Source organism: Ptychodera flava, chromosome 4 (assembly GCF_041260155.1).
Source record: "Ptychodera flava strain L36383 chromosome 4, AS_Pfla_20210202, whole genome shotgun sequence".
Classification (NCBI taxonomy): domain Eukaryota; kingdom Metazoa; phylum Hemichordata; class Enteropneusta; family Ptychoderidae; genus Ptychodera; species Ptychodera flava.
In genome coordinates this window covers 35,225,047-35,244,033 of record NC_091931.1, presented here as the reverse complement: position 1 = coordinate 35,244,033, position 18,987 = coordinate 35,225,047, and the positions used below count along the sequence as shown (strand labels likewise).

The window sequence follows — 18,987 nt, the reverse complement described above, 5'->3', positions numbered from 1 at the left end:
GTAATATGAAAATTGTTAGTAGCTGACAACCAGAACAATTTACGTAGCCAGTCCATAGCAATGACATTGTGACATGTTCCCTTATTGATAAAGGCGATTGTTTGCGTATTGTCTGAGTAAATAACAACATGTTGATTTTCCCACTCGCTAGACCATTTCCTTGCCGCAAGCAACATGGGAAACAGCTCTAAATAATTGATATTACTTGAAACTTCAGTCGGAACATGAACTCGGTTCCACCAAGGCAATTCTCTGATCTCACTTGGTTGAGGGACAGCATCAGGATGCCACGCCCCTGCTACCCAGTTACCCTGGAAATATACCCCATAACCTGAAAATGAGGCATCAGTCTGTAAAACACACTGTGGTAATGGTTCATTACGGATGATTTTTGCTTTGCCATTGAAGTTTGCAGCAAAGTCTTACCACCACTGTAAGTCTTTGCGAAACTCTTTATTAATTCTTATCTTGTGATGAGGACGTTTGAGTTTGTTCATCAAATCAATGATACGTCTCGTAAATGTACGACCACCTTTGACAACGGTAGCGGCAAATGACAAAATACCGACAAGCGATTGCAAATGTCTTTTAGTTAGCTTGCGTTTTGAAGACACAATAGTTAACTCTGACTTCAGTCTGGCTAGCTTATCTTGAGGTAGCCTAACTTCCATTGCAATTGAGTCTAGTTCGATACCTAAAAATGTAATAATCTGTGCAGGTCCGCGCACCTTGGACCAACTGATATAGAAACCCAGATAACGTAAAAGACGAATCAGTGTACGTTGTGCTTGTAAGCAATCATCGTACGATTTGCTGATGAGAAGGAAATCGTCTAAATAGTTCACAATTGTAAAACCACGTTTTCTCATCATACGTGCGATGGAGTTCGAGACGCGAGTGAAAATATTAGGTGCACAGGAGAGACCAAAGCAATGACAATTGTCAATGTAATATAGGTATTGCTTAGCATCATGAGGTCCGAACATCCATTTGAAGCCTTGCGAAGTGCGGTGCTTGGGGTGTACAGGTATAGACGTATACGCCTTTGAAATATCAACAATAGCAAAATAACAATTTTTTGACATACTGTCCATCACATTGTCGATCGAGCTGTAGCTGGTTTTTGGTGGAGACATGTGATCGTTGATTGATTTGCCTAATGGTCGTAAGCAGTCTGTTATAGGCCTATAATCATCAGAGTCTTTTTTTGGGACAGCCCCATAGGCGTGCACACAATGGGGTTTCTGTGACCCCTGACATGTAATTTTCCCTTGTTCAAGTTCGGACAAAAAGAGTTTATCCAGTTTAGGTTTGACTTCTGCATTGATGGCTGATTTGTAATTGTCACACTCGTAGCTTTCAATGTGATTGGTATCATCCACTATCTTAAAGCCATGCCGAATGCCGTCAAGTAAAAAGTCTTTGTCTGGGTCGTCGGCTAGTTCATTTTCCCAAGCGTGGGTATTCAGATAAAGGCGATTGTTTGCGTATTGTCTGAATAAATAACAACTTGTTGATTTTCCCACTCGCTAGACCATTTCCTTGCCGCAAGCAACATGGAAAACAGCTCTAAATAATTGATATTACTTGAAACTTCAGTCGGAACATGAACTCGGTTCCACCAAGGCAATTCTCTGATCTCACTTGGTTGAGGGACAGCATCAGGATGCCACGCCCCTGCTACCCAGTTACCCTGGAAATATACCCCATAACCTGAAAATGAGGCATCAGTCTGTAAAACACACTGTGGGTAACGCACAAACTTCTAAAGCTGAACAAGACTCACGCCGTGCAGGCAAACAGATACAAATCACGTGACCAACTATAAAACGTCATCATGAATAATCAGGCTCATTATAATATTATAAGCAGGCTTATACTACTCATATATATAATGTTTGTAAAGTACAAAGATTACATCGCTTGCTTATGTTAGAAAGATACTATCAATAATTGACCAAGAGATGTCAAATACTTGCTTCTCTTCTTTTAAGGATCAGAAAAACTTTGAGAGCTCTGTACAGTGCCGATATTTTTCGTTACAGATTGAACGATTGCAATAAGCGGTAGTCCCGCGTCCACAGACTACCAACTTTTCTCTTTCGCTACCGAAATCCATGAAATGGTAGCTCACACGGAATATCAAAGCCTGAGACCTGAAATTCAGTCAGTACTTGGCATGCCATGCCCGGTCAGTCACTTTGGGATGCAGTCAAACCCAGCTAGACACAGATAGGCCAGACTTTGTTATACTACTTACTCTAAAGACGGCCGGTCGTGCGGTGGAACAAAGTTTCAATATCTGAATTGCAGTACTTGAATTACAGGCACAGGAAATGGTGGCCAACGAAAACGCATTTTCGTTGCATTTTGATCATAATGTATCAATCACTAGCTGTGGGTCAATGGCTTGGGTGTTTTTGGACGGGATTTCTGCATTTTACGTTCTTGTTTTGAGTTGAATGTTTTAACCCCGTCATCGCACAGGGTTAAAAACATTCATGTCAAAACCAGCCCGTAACAGGCAGAAATCCCGTCCAAAAACACCCCGGCTATGGACCCACAGCTATATCAATCACAATTGTACGGAAATTATGCCTCCTCCCCACAGAAAGGCCCATGCTCTACTTTTAGCCCAGCTACAGTATGTCTCAGTGCTGAGAAGGTCGTGTCGTTGTCATGACGACTATCAAAATTTGCATAAAACTCTGAGAGTAAAACGGATTGTCAATAGGTCACCAAAATTTGAGTATCACTATCATCCATTATACCTGTTTCCTGGTATTAAAAGTGTGAAATATTCACATCAAATGACTAGAAAATTCACTTTATGGGTAGAATCTAGACAAGTGAGGCAGATGTACACCTTCTCCAACGCGTGTTGTCATCGGAAAAACTAAAGTGAAAGGGAAAGTGGTTATGACATTCACATTGTAAGCAGATAAAACTTGGATAACACTATGCAAAATGAAATATTGTCCTGACTTTTAATAAAAATATGCAAGTATGAAATATTATCCTGCCGCTTAACGGACTTATGTTAGTCGAACAAGGTGGGGGCTTTATGTACAATGCAATATATACAAGTACTAGCCCCATAATAAGGGGGCCTATAACTATCACTGGGGAATATGATATTCACTGTGTTAGTAGATAACACTTTGATAACAATATGTAAAAATGAAAAATAGTCCTTACGGTTAAGGTAATTATGTTATTAGACGAAGGGAGAGGGCTTCGTGTACAGTGCAATATAAACAAGCACTAGCATCATACTGATCGGGGGCCCATAACTATCACTGCTGCCATAAAGGGAGATATGGTTTTCACAGTGATAGAAGCACACACTTTGAGAAAAATATACAAAAATGAGATATTGTTATTACGCTTATGGAACTTAAGTCGCCATGGCTAATAAACATTTTACAGAAAACAGCCAAACAAGATATATACTTACAATATACACAATATCATACACAAAACGCAAACAACTCAGGTATAACGATGTGTGGAGTTGATTTCCCTTTTCTACTTTCAGTATGGCCCTAGTGCCTGTATATTATACATTCTACACAAAGCCACCCATTCGTCCTATAACATAAGTCCCTTAAGCCTGAGAACAACAATTCACTTTTGCAACTTGTGTTCTCTACTGACACTGTCAATATCATATCCCCGTCATGGCATCGGTGATAGTTATAGACCCTGCTTTCATTATGGTGCTAGTGCGTGTATATTATGCATTGTACACAAAACCCTCCCCTTCGTCCTATATCATAAGTCACTTAAGCTTGATGACAATATTTCACTTTTGCATCTTGTTGTCAAAGTGTTCTCTACTTTAACTGTGAATATCATGTCCCCCTTCATGGCACCAGTGATAGTTATAGGCCCTGCCTTCAGTATGGCCCTAGTGCCTGTATATAATACATTGTACACAAAACCCTCCCCTTCATCCCAAAACGTAAGTCCCTTAAGTGTGATGACAATATTTCGTTTTTGCATCTCATTATCAAAGAGTTCTCTACTGACACTGTGAATGTCATGTTGCCCTTCATGGCACCAGTGATAGTTATAGGCTCTGCCTTCAGTATGGCCCTAGTGCCTGTATATAATATATTATATACAGAGCCCTCCCCTTCATCCTAAAACGTAAGTTCCTTAAGTCTGATGACAATATTTCGTTTTTGCATCTTATTATCAAAGTGTTCTCTACTGACACTGTGAATATCATGTGCATATCCCTTCATAGCATCAGTGATAGTTACAGGCCCCACTTTTAGTATGGCGCTTATGTCATAGTATACATTAGAACAAAAAGCCCTCCCTTTTCGCCTTGTAACATAAGTCTCTTAATCTCTCTTATTCTCTCTTTATAGACTTGATACATCACTGAACAGTAAAAAAGATAAAGTCAAACAAATGAAGTCCTGCGCAAACTTTGTATCCCAGAACAAGAAATGCTGCGACTGACGCTTGAGTTGCTATCAACTACTCCAAGTTATCATAAACAAGAGAAGTAATGCTAGTGGAGAAAACTGCCATCAGCAACTACATGACATGTTTCAACGTGATTAAAATTGGTCTATATTTAGTATAGAGCTCTCAACATCATCACATCCATCTCTGTCTTCAGTAGAGAAAGAGGCAGCTACTGATTGCAATTAACACGATTGGAACTAATTTGGGATATTTGGATTTCCATATTTTTTTAAATTTCTCAAAAGTGTAAGGTGCTCTTTAGCTGATTGTTGCAATATTACAAATTACCCATAAAAACAAATGTGTAACTTAAAAAACAAAAGCAGATGAGCTTGCATTTGCAGATCAAACAAACATTATCACCATCCAATTATCCCAAATTATATCCATCGTGTTAATTCTTCAACTGCAGTGAAGTAGAGTGGCAAATATTAAGAGCCATAGATAATAAACTAGCAAACTTGGACGAATGAGAGCAATGCATCGGAAAAAAGAAAATATAGATACGGCCAGGGCAAGGTGATAAAGATAATAATGAGAACATTTTCGCGAATAATCACTCAAATGATAACACACAAAATCATACTGCACATCACAGGACAGGGCAGCTTTATTGTCAGTAGATCGCCATACTAGAGTCGAATTTGTTCACCGGAGACCCACTGCAGTATATCCGATGGAATATTAGCTTTAAGGGTCTTATTTGAAGCAAAGGTATCACAGCAGCGCGAAAATGTACTTTTTTGAGAGGCATGAGGGTGGTGCAGCACAGAAAGCAGTGGGAGGAGTTTTCAACAGTAGCTCGGAGGAACCATACACAGCTGCAGCATGGAACTTGCTGGAAGAAAGACATTGCCACATTTTAAAGGTCCAGAAAGCTGCCCGAGATTAGGTTTCCAAATTGCAGAACATTGGCCCCTAAGATTATACTTGTCTTCAAGACTTTGCAGATTTCCTAAGGGCCTGCAGGGATGCAATGCGACACGTAGGCTACTGCGATAAAGATTTTAATCAACGGTGAAGAAAATCAGTGAACATTAATGAGGGCTACTTCACAATGGAATCACGAGTTGACACAAACATTGGATACTTCTGGACAGTATCCAAACTTTGAGAACTTCGTCATGTTGTGGGAAACGCAGATTGTATCGCGTGCTATCCAATTTCTTCATTGCATAGCATGGAGGCATCACGTTTCCCAGAAAACAATACATAGAATATAATGACAACCGAAGAAGGGTTAGTCGACACAACGGTACCACATTCACAAAAGAGTTAAAAGAGGTCAATAAAGAATCATCTGATGTGAAACAAAATCATGCATTTTTTGTCATAAGTCTGATCATCAACTCAGCTTATAATCAGAATATAAGGTACAAGAGAAAACAACTACATACACGAATACAGAAGATGCTTCAGTTGTCTTAAAGGACGACAAAATTCATAAAACTGTTAACTAATGTAAAAAAGCGAAAGGTAAACGAAAAGACACCCGGGCCTCCATGATGATTCCAAGTACCGAAAACTTCCAAATGAAATCAAAGTACCGAAAACTTCAAAATGAAATCACAGGAACTTTAGACATATCAGCGGTGCCATGCATGGCTGAGTTGTATGGCACCATTTAGTTCCAGTTTGAGTGTCTGATGAAAAATCTTTCTGCAAGGAGGTCCTCACAGATGCATCATTGAACACACAAATTGACTCAACTTTAACACTCGATACTTTTAGAAATGTCAGTGAAGGAAACTGCTTCCATTCGACAGTTATTTTGTCTCTGAAATATATCCACATTTTACATAATTACAGCATTACATGTATCGAATGTATTTTGATTTGGACAATGAATTTGGCACAAAATGTATGTATTGTACCCGCATAACGCAACGCAGAAAATGATACTGCTTAAGCAAAGGCCACGTGCACAAGTAGGTTAATGCTGTTATAAATTCTATACTACAATACTGCCAAGCTAATTGTTTGAAAACAGTTACTTAAGCAGTAACTATGTAGCCGAGTTTTAGACGCTTTGCAAACAGCTGGGTTTACCGGCACGTCCCGCCATGTATTTACTTATATACTGAAGAGATTCGGATGTATGGCGTGCACAGCACATACTGGACATAATCATTAATTGATGAGTTGATGAAAAGGGGTTATTATCTTTGATCTGCAGCACCGGCGGATTTGAAAAATGTCTGAGAATAACAATGTGCCAACCTTGAACCTGGCAGTGTTCAGTATTTCAAGCTATAATCAGTATAATTAACTATTCTCAAGGATCCTTTTATATTAATATCGTTCAATACCTAAACACAGTTGCAAGTCTCAACACCTGTTGACCCACTATTAACTAACCGTTAAAAACCTTTGTCCTTTGACTTAGGGTCGGGGCGGTCGCTGGTCGAATAAATCATTATCGATTTTCTTATTTGTGGCGTCTAAACTAGCCGATACGATACAAAGAAAACACTGTGCCTACCACAAAAACTACTGCATGAGAAACTGATAGAAAATAAACTGCGCTCGTCTTAAATCAAATAATACGACTGATTAACACGTTTGCAGGTGAATGCATCGATACTGATACATTTTTACTCAGAACAAATTTTGAAAACATGATAATGAAGCTTCGTTTATTTTATCCTTAAGGTGACCTTATACTTAATGTTTCTCTTTTAAAGTTATGAACCGTTGTTACTGCATGTGATCTTCAATGAGGGAAAAATACATCGCGTTCGTTGATAGAAATGCAAATATGAAATTGCCGTCATATTTTGTTCCGACTCCTTACGGAAATTGAATCTCCGATTTTCAAACTATCAACAGTCTAGTCTGAATTGTCGCAACAATTTTCGAAAGTACTTAAGAATCTACTCAGCAGTCTGGTTAAATAATGTTTGAAAGTCGAAATGTGTAGTCCAAATGCGCTTTCTACCTCAAAGAGGTACGGATTTAAAGAATCGCTGAAAAACATGTTGCCTCTTTAAAGCAGTTTTCACACTAAGTTTCAAACTTCAAAGATATAATGTTCGTCCATTGCATTCCAAGGCAGTAACGATTTCCTCGTGTCAGTAGAGACGCGTTCTGAATTAAGAAGGCTAATGGTACCAGTGTAGTGGCTGCGCATTGCTTCTGCTGATAGGAGCCCAATGGACCAGAACAATCATCTTCAAGGCATCTATGCTAAGAATCACAAACATTCGCGAAACAACGGTTTCTGAGAATCACTCCCGGCAACTATCTTAAGTTTTTGTTAGCCGCCAAAAATTTCAGGGTTGTCAATGACAATGTTAAGTGTTAGAAAATCTCAATTTCACAACAAAGGCAGCTAACAAATACGACTCTGTAAAGATGTATTTTCTGAAAACGCTGCGCGTTGGTTTCAGCTATTTTAACGAAAATAGAGTTAAACGTCACTTGTCACTGCATACGTGGGTACGCAGAATAGAGAAAACAGTCTGTAACCATGAAACTAAATACATTTCAAGTTATTTTTGAAGGACATATGCTTCAGTTTGTCAGCCTTTGCATTATGTCTCCTGAACTTGTTGTATTTCGGATTTGATCGATCCGACTTATGCATTATGTTGACATCTGTACATCCCATTATCCTCAGTTTCCCCAAAGTGTCGATAAAGTACTCGGAATGTCCTACTCGTTCAAAGAATGGGTCAAACCCAATTTTTTTCACGGAGCTGGTTCTTGCCATGAAAAAATTAGTGGTACCGTCTGCCCAGAAGCACTGTGGAAACTCTGCAACCTTGTGATACTGTTTCCACCTGTATATCGCTAGACAATCCCCCTCGTCATCGCCGCCATATTGGAATTCTAAACGTCGACATCCGTAGCAAACAGATTTTCTCATTGGTTTCCCGAATTCGTTTCCAAATGTTCCACCAACGTGATCAACATTCACGTTTGGGTGTTCGAACTTCTCAACAAACCTTTCAAGAATGGTTCCGTTGGTAAAAATGTAGTCATCGTCAACCCACAGAAAATATTTGGTCCTGACTTGACTCACCAACAGGTTTCTGCCTGCAAACCACCCTTCGGCAAACGGCATGGTGTAGTGTTTCACATTAGGAAGTTGAATTTTCTCCGGAAATTCAGAATCGTCAGCGATGAGAATTGTAATGCCCGGGTAAAAATTATGGACACTTGATATCAACCTCTTGACAGCTGGGTAACGCTCAAATGTCTTCGTTATAACTGTTACTTTGGAATTAATGTTTCCAGACACACCTGGGTCATACAAAAATGGCCTCTCTGGTCGTTTAATATGTACATGGATGGACACACGAAAGGACAGCCAGGTAACATCGATGATTTCCCGAGACTCGATACTATATATGGTACTCTGATACTTTACTTCTGAAAGGATTTTATTAATTTTGTCAACTGCAAAATCGACGTTCAAAGTCAACTTGTCTGTGTTGTTGCCTATGTAGCCGTGAAATTGATCCCCGTTTGAGATGTACAACACACCCAGAGAATTGCGACTACGTAGGTACATTTGACTCACGTCTGACGTGTTGCTCATTATTTCGAAGACAGCTCTGTTCAAAGCCAGTCCATATAGCTTGGTAGATCCTAACGGTTGCACTGTAATACCACTACCAATATACTGAAACGGTGAAAAAGATTTGCATTCTGCCAGCGGTTCTTCTGAACTTGCGTACAACCTTTTCCAGTCTTGTAATTCAACATAGCGACGCTGCTGGGACGATTTGTCCAGAGCGATCTCAGGTCTTGTCCCACAGCTGCACGATGTGCCAGTCTTGTAAGGTTCCAGTATTCCGGTCTCATTATTCTCAGGTAGGCTGAGCCTAATTATGGCCGACCTGACAGGATTCTGCACCTTCCTCTTCGAATAGATTCCCGTCCAATTTGTTCGGGATTCATATAAATGAAACGCTAAAATAAGAGCTGTAGTCACGGCTGATAACAGAAGACCTGCTACAAATACACGGACAGTTTTCATGATCACACATATCCACTTCTACCAGCTTAAGAGAAGTGGACTTAAAGCCACCAGACTAACATAACACCTGCACAGTGCTAAAATAAACTTTGCTTCGTTTATCACGCCTTGTGATAACCTGCTCGACTTCAAAGCTAATGGTGGGGGGGTCTTATGAACTTTCGGTATTAAAATAAACCTTGGCCAAAATTAATTTTACGAACATGAAAATAGGACGCCTGTTGTAGTGCTATTGATTCAAAGAGGTTTGATTTACACATGAATTTGCGGGATGCGACAAGTAGCATAATTAAAAATAAGTGAGATAAATTGCTAACACTGTGAACGCCCTCGTTTTCTCCCTGAAATGAACTGCTCTGAATGATAAGTGCGTGTATGCCTTGTGGTGGTGACTGATTAAAGCAGTTATTGTCTGTTTAAGACACCTTGTTCACACCAGTCGCTATCTATATTTACCTCTTTCCCGAGTAAGAGGGGGTGTCTCAAAATGTATGGTTATTTAACAAATATGTGTGGTCAGATTTTTCTTTATCAATATAATCAAGCGTTAAAGGCAGGTGCTGTTGCTAAAGTGTCTTTATACCAGGCTTTACTTTTAAGGGGAATCATTCTTACAACAAAATTAGCCAGTTAGTGGAAATTGCATTTTAGATTCAAAGCACGTGCATTATGCTGGCATTATTCAAAACGTGTATGCTTGTACGCGGAACATATGGCACTTGGCGCAGCTAACCCTTGTGTGTTGGGGGTTTGGTGATATGCATATTAAAATCTATCAAATTTGGTTCTCTTGGCACAAAATTAAACTCATTTGCATGTCCACAACGTGGTGCGGTCTATTGTCAGCCTGTGGGTATCTATTTCACAAGGTAACATATTGATTCAAAGAACTTTTGTTTTTGAATTTTAATCTCTTCGGTTTTACCATAATTGACATGATAATACAGCATTTAACCATTAACGATACGAATAGATCACTATGACTCGACCAGATGACTTTTGACATATAAACGCCATCACGGCGTTTTATGGAGTGACTATTCAAATGACATCACTGTTTGATTAGAACACAGTCCCTCTATCCATAGAGTGGATAGAGGGACTGTGGTTAGAACCATCGAGAGTCAGGTGGATGAAACAGGATGGTTGAGATAAGAACCGGTCGTGTTGAACGAACACACTTCTTCTCATAATGAAAACATAGGGACGCCATATTGTACAGCACGCATTACGTAGAAGAGCTACCTAACTAAATTTCTACAGAACATAACAAAGGCTGTTCGCACGCAATTTTCAGCAGATAGCTGATGGATAAGAAAATAGTACACACAGAGTGGATTTAGTCGGTGAGAAAGCATAATTAAATGATGTCAAACGAATCATAACCTGTTCTCGAACATAGAGGCGGTTTTTCCTGTGTTTAGAAAATGTTTTAATATGGCTAGTTGTGTTTTGCGACCGCTGAGTGCATTTGTTTGGCAGCTTTTAAAAGTGTCTTCCCGAGAGAAATGACTCTCTCTGAGGTTTGGGAGGCCATTTGGGAATCGTGGTGTTGTTTCGAGAGCAGATTAGGGAAGAAACTTGTGTGAGTAGCAGATGGACGGCAACGGGAATCGTGCAGTCAGTGGGAGGAATGCTCATTGCACAGGATCAACCTTTCACCTGATGAATGTTGAACACGTTATTCAAAGTGTGGCTTTGTTTAGCACACCGATTGGGGAATTTTTCATAATAAATTGTCTCGTCGCCAGGATGCCTCAATTAATCCGTAATCTTAACAAGAACCTATGATACGCATTACAAACCATAGTCTGACATTCATACACTCTCTGTCAAATTAACTGGACTTGATGCGAAAACAAAGGTGTATGCTTACAGCACAAACATTCAATTCGAGACTGGTTTTCTCGATGAGTGAAGCTCCTGTAAGTTTGTGATATCTGATGATAGTGTGAACTCAGGATGCCGTTGCTCGATATTATTATTATTATTATTATTATTATTATTATTTATTTATTTATTTATTTAAACTCGATAACTCATTAGGTGAAACACCTCTTTTCATGGAGGTCGAATAGATAAAAGATAGTTATATAACAGCACAAAAAAACTTGAAAACACAAAAAACACAGAAGTACAAATAGCAAGAAATAAAACTACGAGGAACCGAATCCGACAAGTAAATAAAATACAAAAAGTTATTACAAGATTTCTTAAAACTAGTCAGTGACTCGGAGTCCCTGATGGCTTACGGGAGATAGTTATATTCATCCACAACCGCAACAGACAAGGTGTTTTGATAAAGAATTGTACGTGCTTTGGGAACTTTAAGGAGGTTCAGATAGGAAGAACGCAGTGATCTGGAAATGCTCAATAACAGGGGGTGGGGAGGGGGGTGAGTGTGTTTTTGAATTCAGACACAGGCTCATAACCTTATAGTGTACATGATTCAAGCCTTAACTACATCATTTAGTTTTATATATATATATATATATATATATATATATATATATATATATATATATATATATATATATATATATATATATATATATATATATATATATATATATATATATATATATATATATATAAGACTTCTTGATGTTCGCAAATCGAAAAAAAACTTTTGTAAAATGTACTCATCACTATAAATTGTGCAATTTCTATATAAAGCATAAAAGACCGGAGCTTTGACTATTTTCTCTATGAGAAATCTGTATGAGAAAACAGCATGCGCTTATATTTCACAATACACTGAAACAATGACAAACGTTACAAAGGGTAAAATGGCAAGAAAAATATACACATATGTATATGTATACAAACTGATGAGAAAAATCACACAACTATATCTGACTGTCTCTACACTGCAAATGTTGGGGGCTTGAAAAAATAACTCATGTAGGACTTGAACCCACATCCCCCGAATTCAGTTTGGATGTTTAAGCTGTGAAGCACAGTAACTAAAATCGATTTTTCCTGCCAGCTCAGGACGCGACATCTAATACATTAAGTGGATCCTTCTGAAGGAATCTTTATTGCGGTCAAAATTACTTGAAGTTATGTAAAAACGCCATATGCTGGCTTACTGAAAAACCCAACCTCACCCGAGTCGACCCGAGACGAATTTCGACAACTTGACCTCCTAAAGTCAACATTTGTAAGTCCAATTTTGACACATGCCGCGCCGCTTCCTGTTGTGATTGCAAGTCTGATGTCAGATCACAGCGGAAGACTGTCCAAAGCAAAATGTCAAAGAACTTGATATTGCTACATTAAGAAAGTTGCTAAACGTTTCTTTTGGTTGTATTCAGAGTTCCTGTTGTACTTGTCTCCAACATTTAAATTATCTTTCTTGACATTGACCATAGTGTGAGGGGTCTTAAACATTATTTTGGATTCTCTGCCACTTCTGCTGAGACCCCACCTGCTTCTTCTGAGCCAAACTTGTGGAATTTATAGAACTGCTTCTATACTAGCTGGTATTCTCTGTCGCTTTCAATTTCATGTAAACCAAAGAAAATACTTCAGCTCGATTTAATGTTGACAAAAGCTGAAAATTACCTATCCACTTCTACACTTGCCTGGCGTGAAATTCAACCCTTCTCGGACGCTCACATCTTCGCTTGGCAAGGCCTCTTGTCAGGGCTGCTGGATGCTCCCCGAAATTAGTGGGAAGTAACGGAGCCGTGCGAGCGATCGATGGGACGGACACAGCCTCGACCTCTTCTATATGCGATAACCACATCACAGACTGACCAGCTCAGAGTACTATGCATACTCCAGATGCACATAATGCAGGTTTGCTGTAATAATTGTAGCCCACGCGCAATGCTCTAGTTTTTTTGTAGTGTTGGCTGTGTAGCCGGCCCATGCTTTTCCAGGTAGTTATCTGGTAAGCTGTTTGGCATGCACTATTGTTTGATACAGTCTTTTGAACATATTATGTCGTATGATACAATGTTAGTGCAAAGGACTAAACGCCTTTTCTACACTGTTTTTTTATGAATGTGGAACCCCGCCCTGAGGGGGCAAAGCGAGATTTTCCAATCATTACCACAAGGGGCCTCGGTCGTCTCGGGTCGTCTCGTCCCAGGTCGGGTTTTCCTGTAAGCCCTATATGGTCACGATATTTGTAATCAATAAATACTCTAGCTGTGGGTCCATAGCTGTGGTGTTTGATGGCTTTTACCCCTCCAAGTCGTAAAAGTCAAAATCAACCCGTGAAAGGCAGTGATCCGGCCTGAAAACACCACAGCTATGGACCCACATCTATAAATACTCATTGCACAGATTTCGCCTCCTAGTAGCTGAAAGTGTCAAGTCAAATGATTAGTATTTTACAAATACTCAATACATTTCAAATTGTTTTTGAAGGAAAGGTGCTTTTTCTTTTCGTCTTTACGATCAATTTTCCTGAATTTGTTATATTCCGGATTGGATCGATAGGGTTTGTGCAATATATTCACATCAGTACATCCCATAACCCGTACTTTCCCCAAGGAATCAACAAAATATTCGGGATGTCCCGTTCTTCTAAAGTATGGATCAAAGCCAGTTTTCCTTGCAGAGCTGGTTCTCGACATGAAAAAGTTCGTCGTTCCGTCTGCCCAGAAACACTGTGGAAATTGGTAAACTTTGTGATACTGTGTCCACGTTCTTATCATAAGACAGCCACCCTCATCGTCGCCATATTGGAATTCTAAGCGTCGACAGCCGTAGCAATTTGATTTAACATCGGCTGTCCCAAATTCGTCTCCAAATGTTCCACTAACATGATCAACAGTTACATTTGGGTGTTCAAACTTCTCAACAAACCTTTCAAGTCGAGTTCCATCGGTGAATACAAAATCATCGTCCACCCACAGAAAATACTTGGTTCTGACTTGACTTAGCAACAGATTTCTACCGGCAAACCATCCTTCAGCGAATGGCATGATGTATTGTTTCACGTTCGGAATTTTGATCTTCTCCGGATATTCAGAATCATCAGCGATGAGAATCGTGATGCCCGGGTAAAACTTACGGACACTTGATATCAGCCTCTTGACAGCTGGGTAACGCTCAAATGTCTTTGTGATAACTGTTACTTTGGAGTTAATGTTTCCAGACTCACCTGGATCATACAAAAATGGCCTCTCTGGTCGTTTAATATGCACATGGATCGACACAAGATAAGAATTCCAGGTAACATCGATGATTTCCCGAGACTCAATATCGTATATGTTACTCTGATATCGTATTTCAGAGAGGACAGTGTTAATTTTGTCCACATCAGCATCTACATCAAAAATCAATTCTCCCGTGTTGTTTTCTGTACACCCACGAAAATTGTCTTCGTTCGTGACGTACAAAACACCCAGAGAATTGCGAGATTTCAGTCGAACTTGACTTATATTTATACCATTTCTTAAGGTTATGGCTGCTCTGTTCAAAGCCAGTCCATATAGTTTGGTAGATCCCAACGGTTGCACTGTAATGCCACTACCAATATACTGAAAGGGTGAAAAAGATTTGCATTCTGCCAGTGGTTCTTCTGAACTTGCGTGCAGTCTTTTCCAGTCTTGTCTTTCAATAAAACGACGCTGTTTGGAGAATTTATCCAGTGTGACCTCAGATTTTGATCCACAAGTACAGGCTGTGCGATACTTCTCAGGTTCCATAATTGCGGTATCCATTCTGAACTCGTTATACTGCCATGGGTGCAGTTTCTGCCCGCTCTTCTTTCTAAAATTGTCAATTGATTTTGTATGGGATATAATAAACTGAAGCCCTAAAATAAGTGCTGTAGTCACAACTGATAGAAGCGAGACTGCTACGAATACACGGGAAATTTTCATGATCGCAAACAACTAAAATACCAGTCTCTGTAGGTGGAGCGGACTTTGAACACATCGATAAATCGCCGAACTCAACTTCTTGTCATGTCGCGCACTCATTTATGAACCAAGGAAACGCGTGTTAGATTTTCAAGTTCAGGATAAAACTTTGCTGAAAAATTCGTGTTACAAATGTAGTGTTCATGGGATGCTCGACTTAATACTATTCCCTCGTCTGACGATATTGTTTGAGAATAATTTGTGGTAAATACTTTTTGTTCGTTGTCTTATCTAATTTATGGGAGGGAAACTGCATAGGGAACCGCTAAAGTTCAAACCTTTACCATTGATTTGGCGTGCATAACGGTCGATTCACACAATTGGCATGGGATACGAACTGCAGTGTAATGTGGAAAAAATAGCAATTCGTTTGTTTTTTGTTTCTGTGTTTGAAGACCTATATTCCGACACGAGTCTCACCAACCAAACTCATGGTGTCATGGAAAAGCAAACTGTTTGGTATGCTTATTTACTTCAGAGTGGACTGTTACATATAAACTTTTCATCGGGTTAAACGGTGTGATACATCGTAATTTGTGATATCTGAGTTCCACGTGACATACACATCGACAGATTGTCATGGAAGGTTAAAGGGTGTAAAAATGATCTAAGACATATTCCCCCTTGGTGTTTAAAACGCTGCTCCACTCAAAATCGTACTTGTAATGAGAACATAAACAAATACGAATTGTTATAACTAGTTAATTGTTCATTATTTTTACAAGAGGTCAATTTTCACTTTCTGCCCAAAAATAATTACAGTAAACGATACCTCCCAACCCCACGGGCCTTTATGTAACTTTGAAAAGAGTACATCAACAAAAGGAAAAACAGGACATACAATAGCAAAGTTAAGACAACATCAAAAATAACAGATAGATCATGCTAGCGCGTTTATTGGTAAATTTAGTAATTTCAATCTTGCTAAAATAATAGCTTTAATTTGTCAGTATCTGGAACATTACCAGCTGAAACGTCAGTGACACATTTTAAATAAGCTGTTTGTAAATCATCATAAATGTAGAATACAGACGAAAGAGAATTTCGCCGTGAATTCAATTACTTTGACAAATATTCATTAAATACGGCAGATAATCAAGTGACACGCTTATTAAAATTTCAGCACAAATTAATCGGACAATGTTTGACCGGTTTGATAAAACGTCTTCTTATCTGAAACCACGTACACTTTGAAGTTTGGTTTATAGTCATTGACATTTCTGAAGACATATTCTTTTAGATTTTTTTCATTTTTATGATGTAATAATCAATTCAACCTGTTGCATTTCTAGTTGTTTGTCCTTATAAAGTTTGTCATATTTAGGCAGTAACAAATCATTAAAATGTCCTTTGCACAGAATACAAGAGCTTACCGGTTGAGTTCGTAATTTTGAAATCTGCCTGTTCACTATAGGTAGCAATGACTGTTGGTAAGAAATCAGCAAACCCTGTCAGCAATGATTCAGAATATACTCATAAACGTTAATACGTATTGGGGTTTATTATTTTGCAGTTGCAGGTAAACGATGCTGTGAGAAAACCAAGGGGAGGAAAAAAACAAGATAGGGTATGTATGTTGCAGCACACAGGCAAATCATTCAAACCGGACGCGGAGCGAGGTGCTTTTATTGATTGGCGTCTTCTTTGAAATCTGTACGGCCATCAGGGTCCTCGCTGACCGACACTCTTTGGTTACGTGTCCGAAAGCACACGGAGAGACTCAGAGCAGTCCTTTCTCAGTTCGACAAGCTAAGTAGAGAGGCAAGAATATTGATCTTACTGTCGTCGGGCAACAAAAAAGACAGCCTTGTTATCAAGATCTCAAAAGTTGAACATGTTCTACAATATGTCGATACAATCATAAGGGTAATGTAGGGCATAGCAGAGTTGTATTTTTCTTCGATGAAGCCCAAACAGCTAACATGCCCGTAAATCGTCATCAAAAAGATCACAACGACCTTCTGATCACGAGTCTCTGCCATGTCTTTCAAGTTCCATACTGAGAAAATGATCGTGATTCATGGGACCATGAGGTTCTCCAAAGTGCCACAATTTCCTTGTCAGGCCTCCTGCTAGTGTCCCATGATAAATTATGATGGCATAGTTAGGTAGACAACATTAACTAGAGAGAGGCTCCTTAACATTTCGATATTTCGTTGTGTACTTAAAAGTCAACTTTGTTTATTTTGCTGAAATAATTACATATTAACAGACTGCTTATCTTTTACTGTTATTCTCGAACTTACAGGTTCCTTCTATGCCGATCTCCGCCTGATACTCGTATAAAGGGAACCGTTGCCTGCCCTTACAGAATTATCTGACGGTACTACCAAGCGTTACTTCGAGTCACCATTTCTTTTCGTGACCAGCTATATAGTATCACTGGTTACATGAGCGTAGATGTAACAAACTTCCGCTCTCGTTAGGGAATAGACAGAAATTACAGGGTGGTGTTTGTCAAAGTGACGCCGCACGAAAAATATTGAACCACAAGACGTGTTTTGCATGAAAAATGGTGATCCTCCCCTGCGTATCACAGTCCATATCAATAATGACCTGCAATTTCTCGTTTGAACTTTGACCTCTCAAAAGATACTTTTAACCTTTATGCAAGGTTTCAATAGCATGAAAAAGAGAAAATATTTAACAAATAAACAATTTTATAAACTAATTGAAATAAAGTTGGTTATTCAAAATTAAAAGGTACAATCGATATAATGTTTACCTTTAATTTATAGTTTGGTTTACAGTTGTATGGAGGACACTATTTTGGCCAGTAAAATCCTCATTACTGCCTTAAAGTCAATATTTAACAATATATACACATACAGTGCAAAGATATAGCAAGTTTTGTAGGGAAGTGTTTTCAGTCGCTGCGAAAGACAAATGGCACGGGCGATAGATGTGAACAAATCGTCTCCACTATAGTTGAAGCATTGTTATTCATTTTCCGTTTCATATTGTAAAAAGGCCTTGCAGTTTAGTAATAAGAGCGCCATCATTTCACACATGTGTCGAAGCAATATGCCAGAACTTTCATGGCTTTTCCTAGTTGTAAGAGATTATGGATTTTATGAGATTAAAAAGCTTGTCTTGCAAACAACTGCAGATTTTCCTTGTCTACCTATTTGATATTTCTAGAAAACTGTTGATGTATACTCTCCTTTTTTTAACAAGGTTCCCTTACAACTGGCTACATAATTCGCTGTGGCTAATCAGTTCTGCACACAAAAGCGTCAAACATAAAATACACTTAACACTAAACACAAACAACCAAGATATGAACGATGTGGAGTTGCTTTCCTCTTCATATCACACTAGCGCATATATATATATATATATATATATATATATATATATATATATATATATATATATATATATATATATATATATATATATATTTGACACTGATGAAGCTGGGCCGTGAGACTAGTTTAAAAAACATCGCCCCTCCCCTTGAAATTTATGTCCAGTCCCTTATCTTCAGATCCTCCTCATTTCTGAAGCAATACCAACAGGAAGTGATGATCAAATCACCAATTGCACCCTATTCCCCTGAAAAGTTCAAACATTCATCTGCCTTTAAAGGGATCGAACGGGGTATGATCACAGTTTCCCATCTACGAACAGTTTAAA

The 18,987-nt window shown here is 38.9% G+C and overlaps 1 protein-coding gene and 1 long non-coding RNA gene across 2 annotated transcripts in view; one reads left to right on the top strand and one right to left on the bottom strand.

Moving 5' to 3' along the window:
* Window positions 1-18,455, top strand: part of LOC139131566 (uncharacterized) — a 54,635-nt gene extending 36,180 nt beyond the window's left edge. The window contains exons 2-3 of the long non-coding RNA XR_011552152.1: window positions 16,862-16,915; window positions 17,597-18,455. This is a non-coding gene — a long non-coding RNA (uncharacterized lncRNA). The remainder of the gene's footprint in view (window positions 1-16,861; window positions 16,916-17,596) is intronic.
* LOC139131565 (beta-1,4 N-acetylgalactosaminyltransferase 1-like) lies at window positions 12,187-15,333 on the bottom strand. The gene has a single exon (XM_070697676.1). The coding sequence runs from the start codon at window positions 15,307-15,309 to the stop codon at window positions 13,810-13,812; it is 1,500 nt and encodes a 499-aa protein (XP_070553777.1). The 5' UTR covers window positions 15,310-15,333; the 3' UTR covers window positions 12,187-13,809.
* Window positions 18,456-18,987: the final 532 nt, after the last annotated feature.

Coding starts and splice junctions, on each gene's coding strand:
- LOC139131565 (XM_070697676.1), bottom strand. CDS start 15,309: ATGAAAATTTCCCGTGTATTCGTAGCAGTCTCGCTTCTATCAGTTGTG.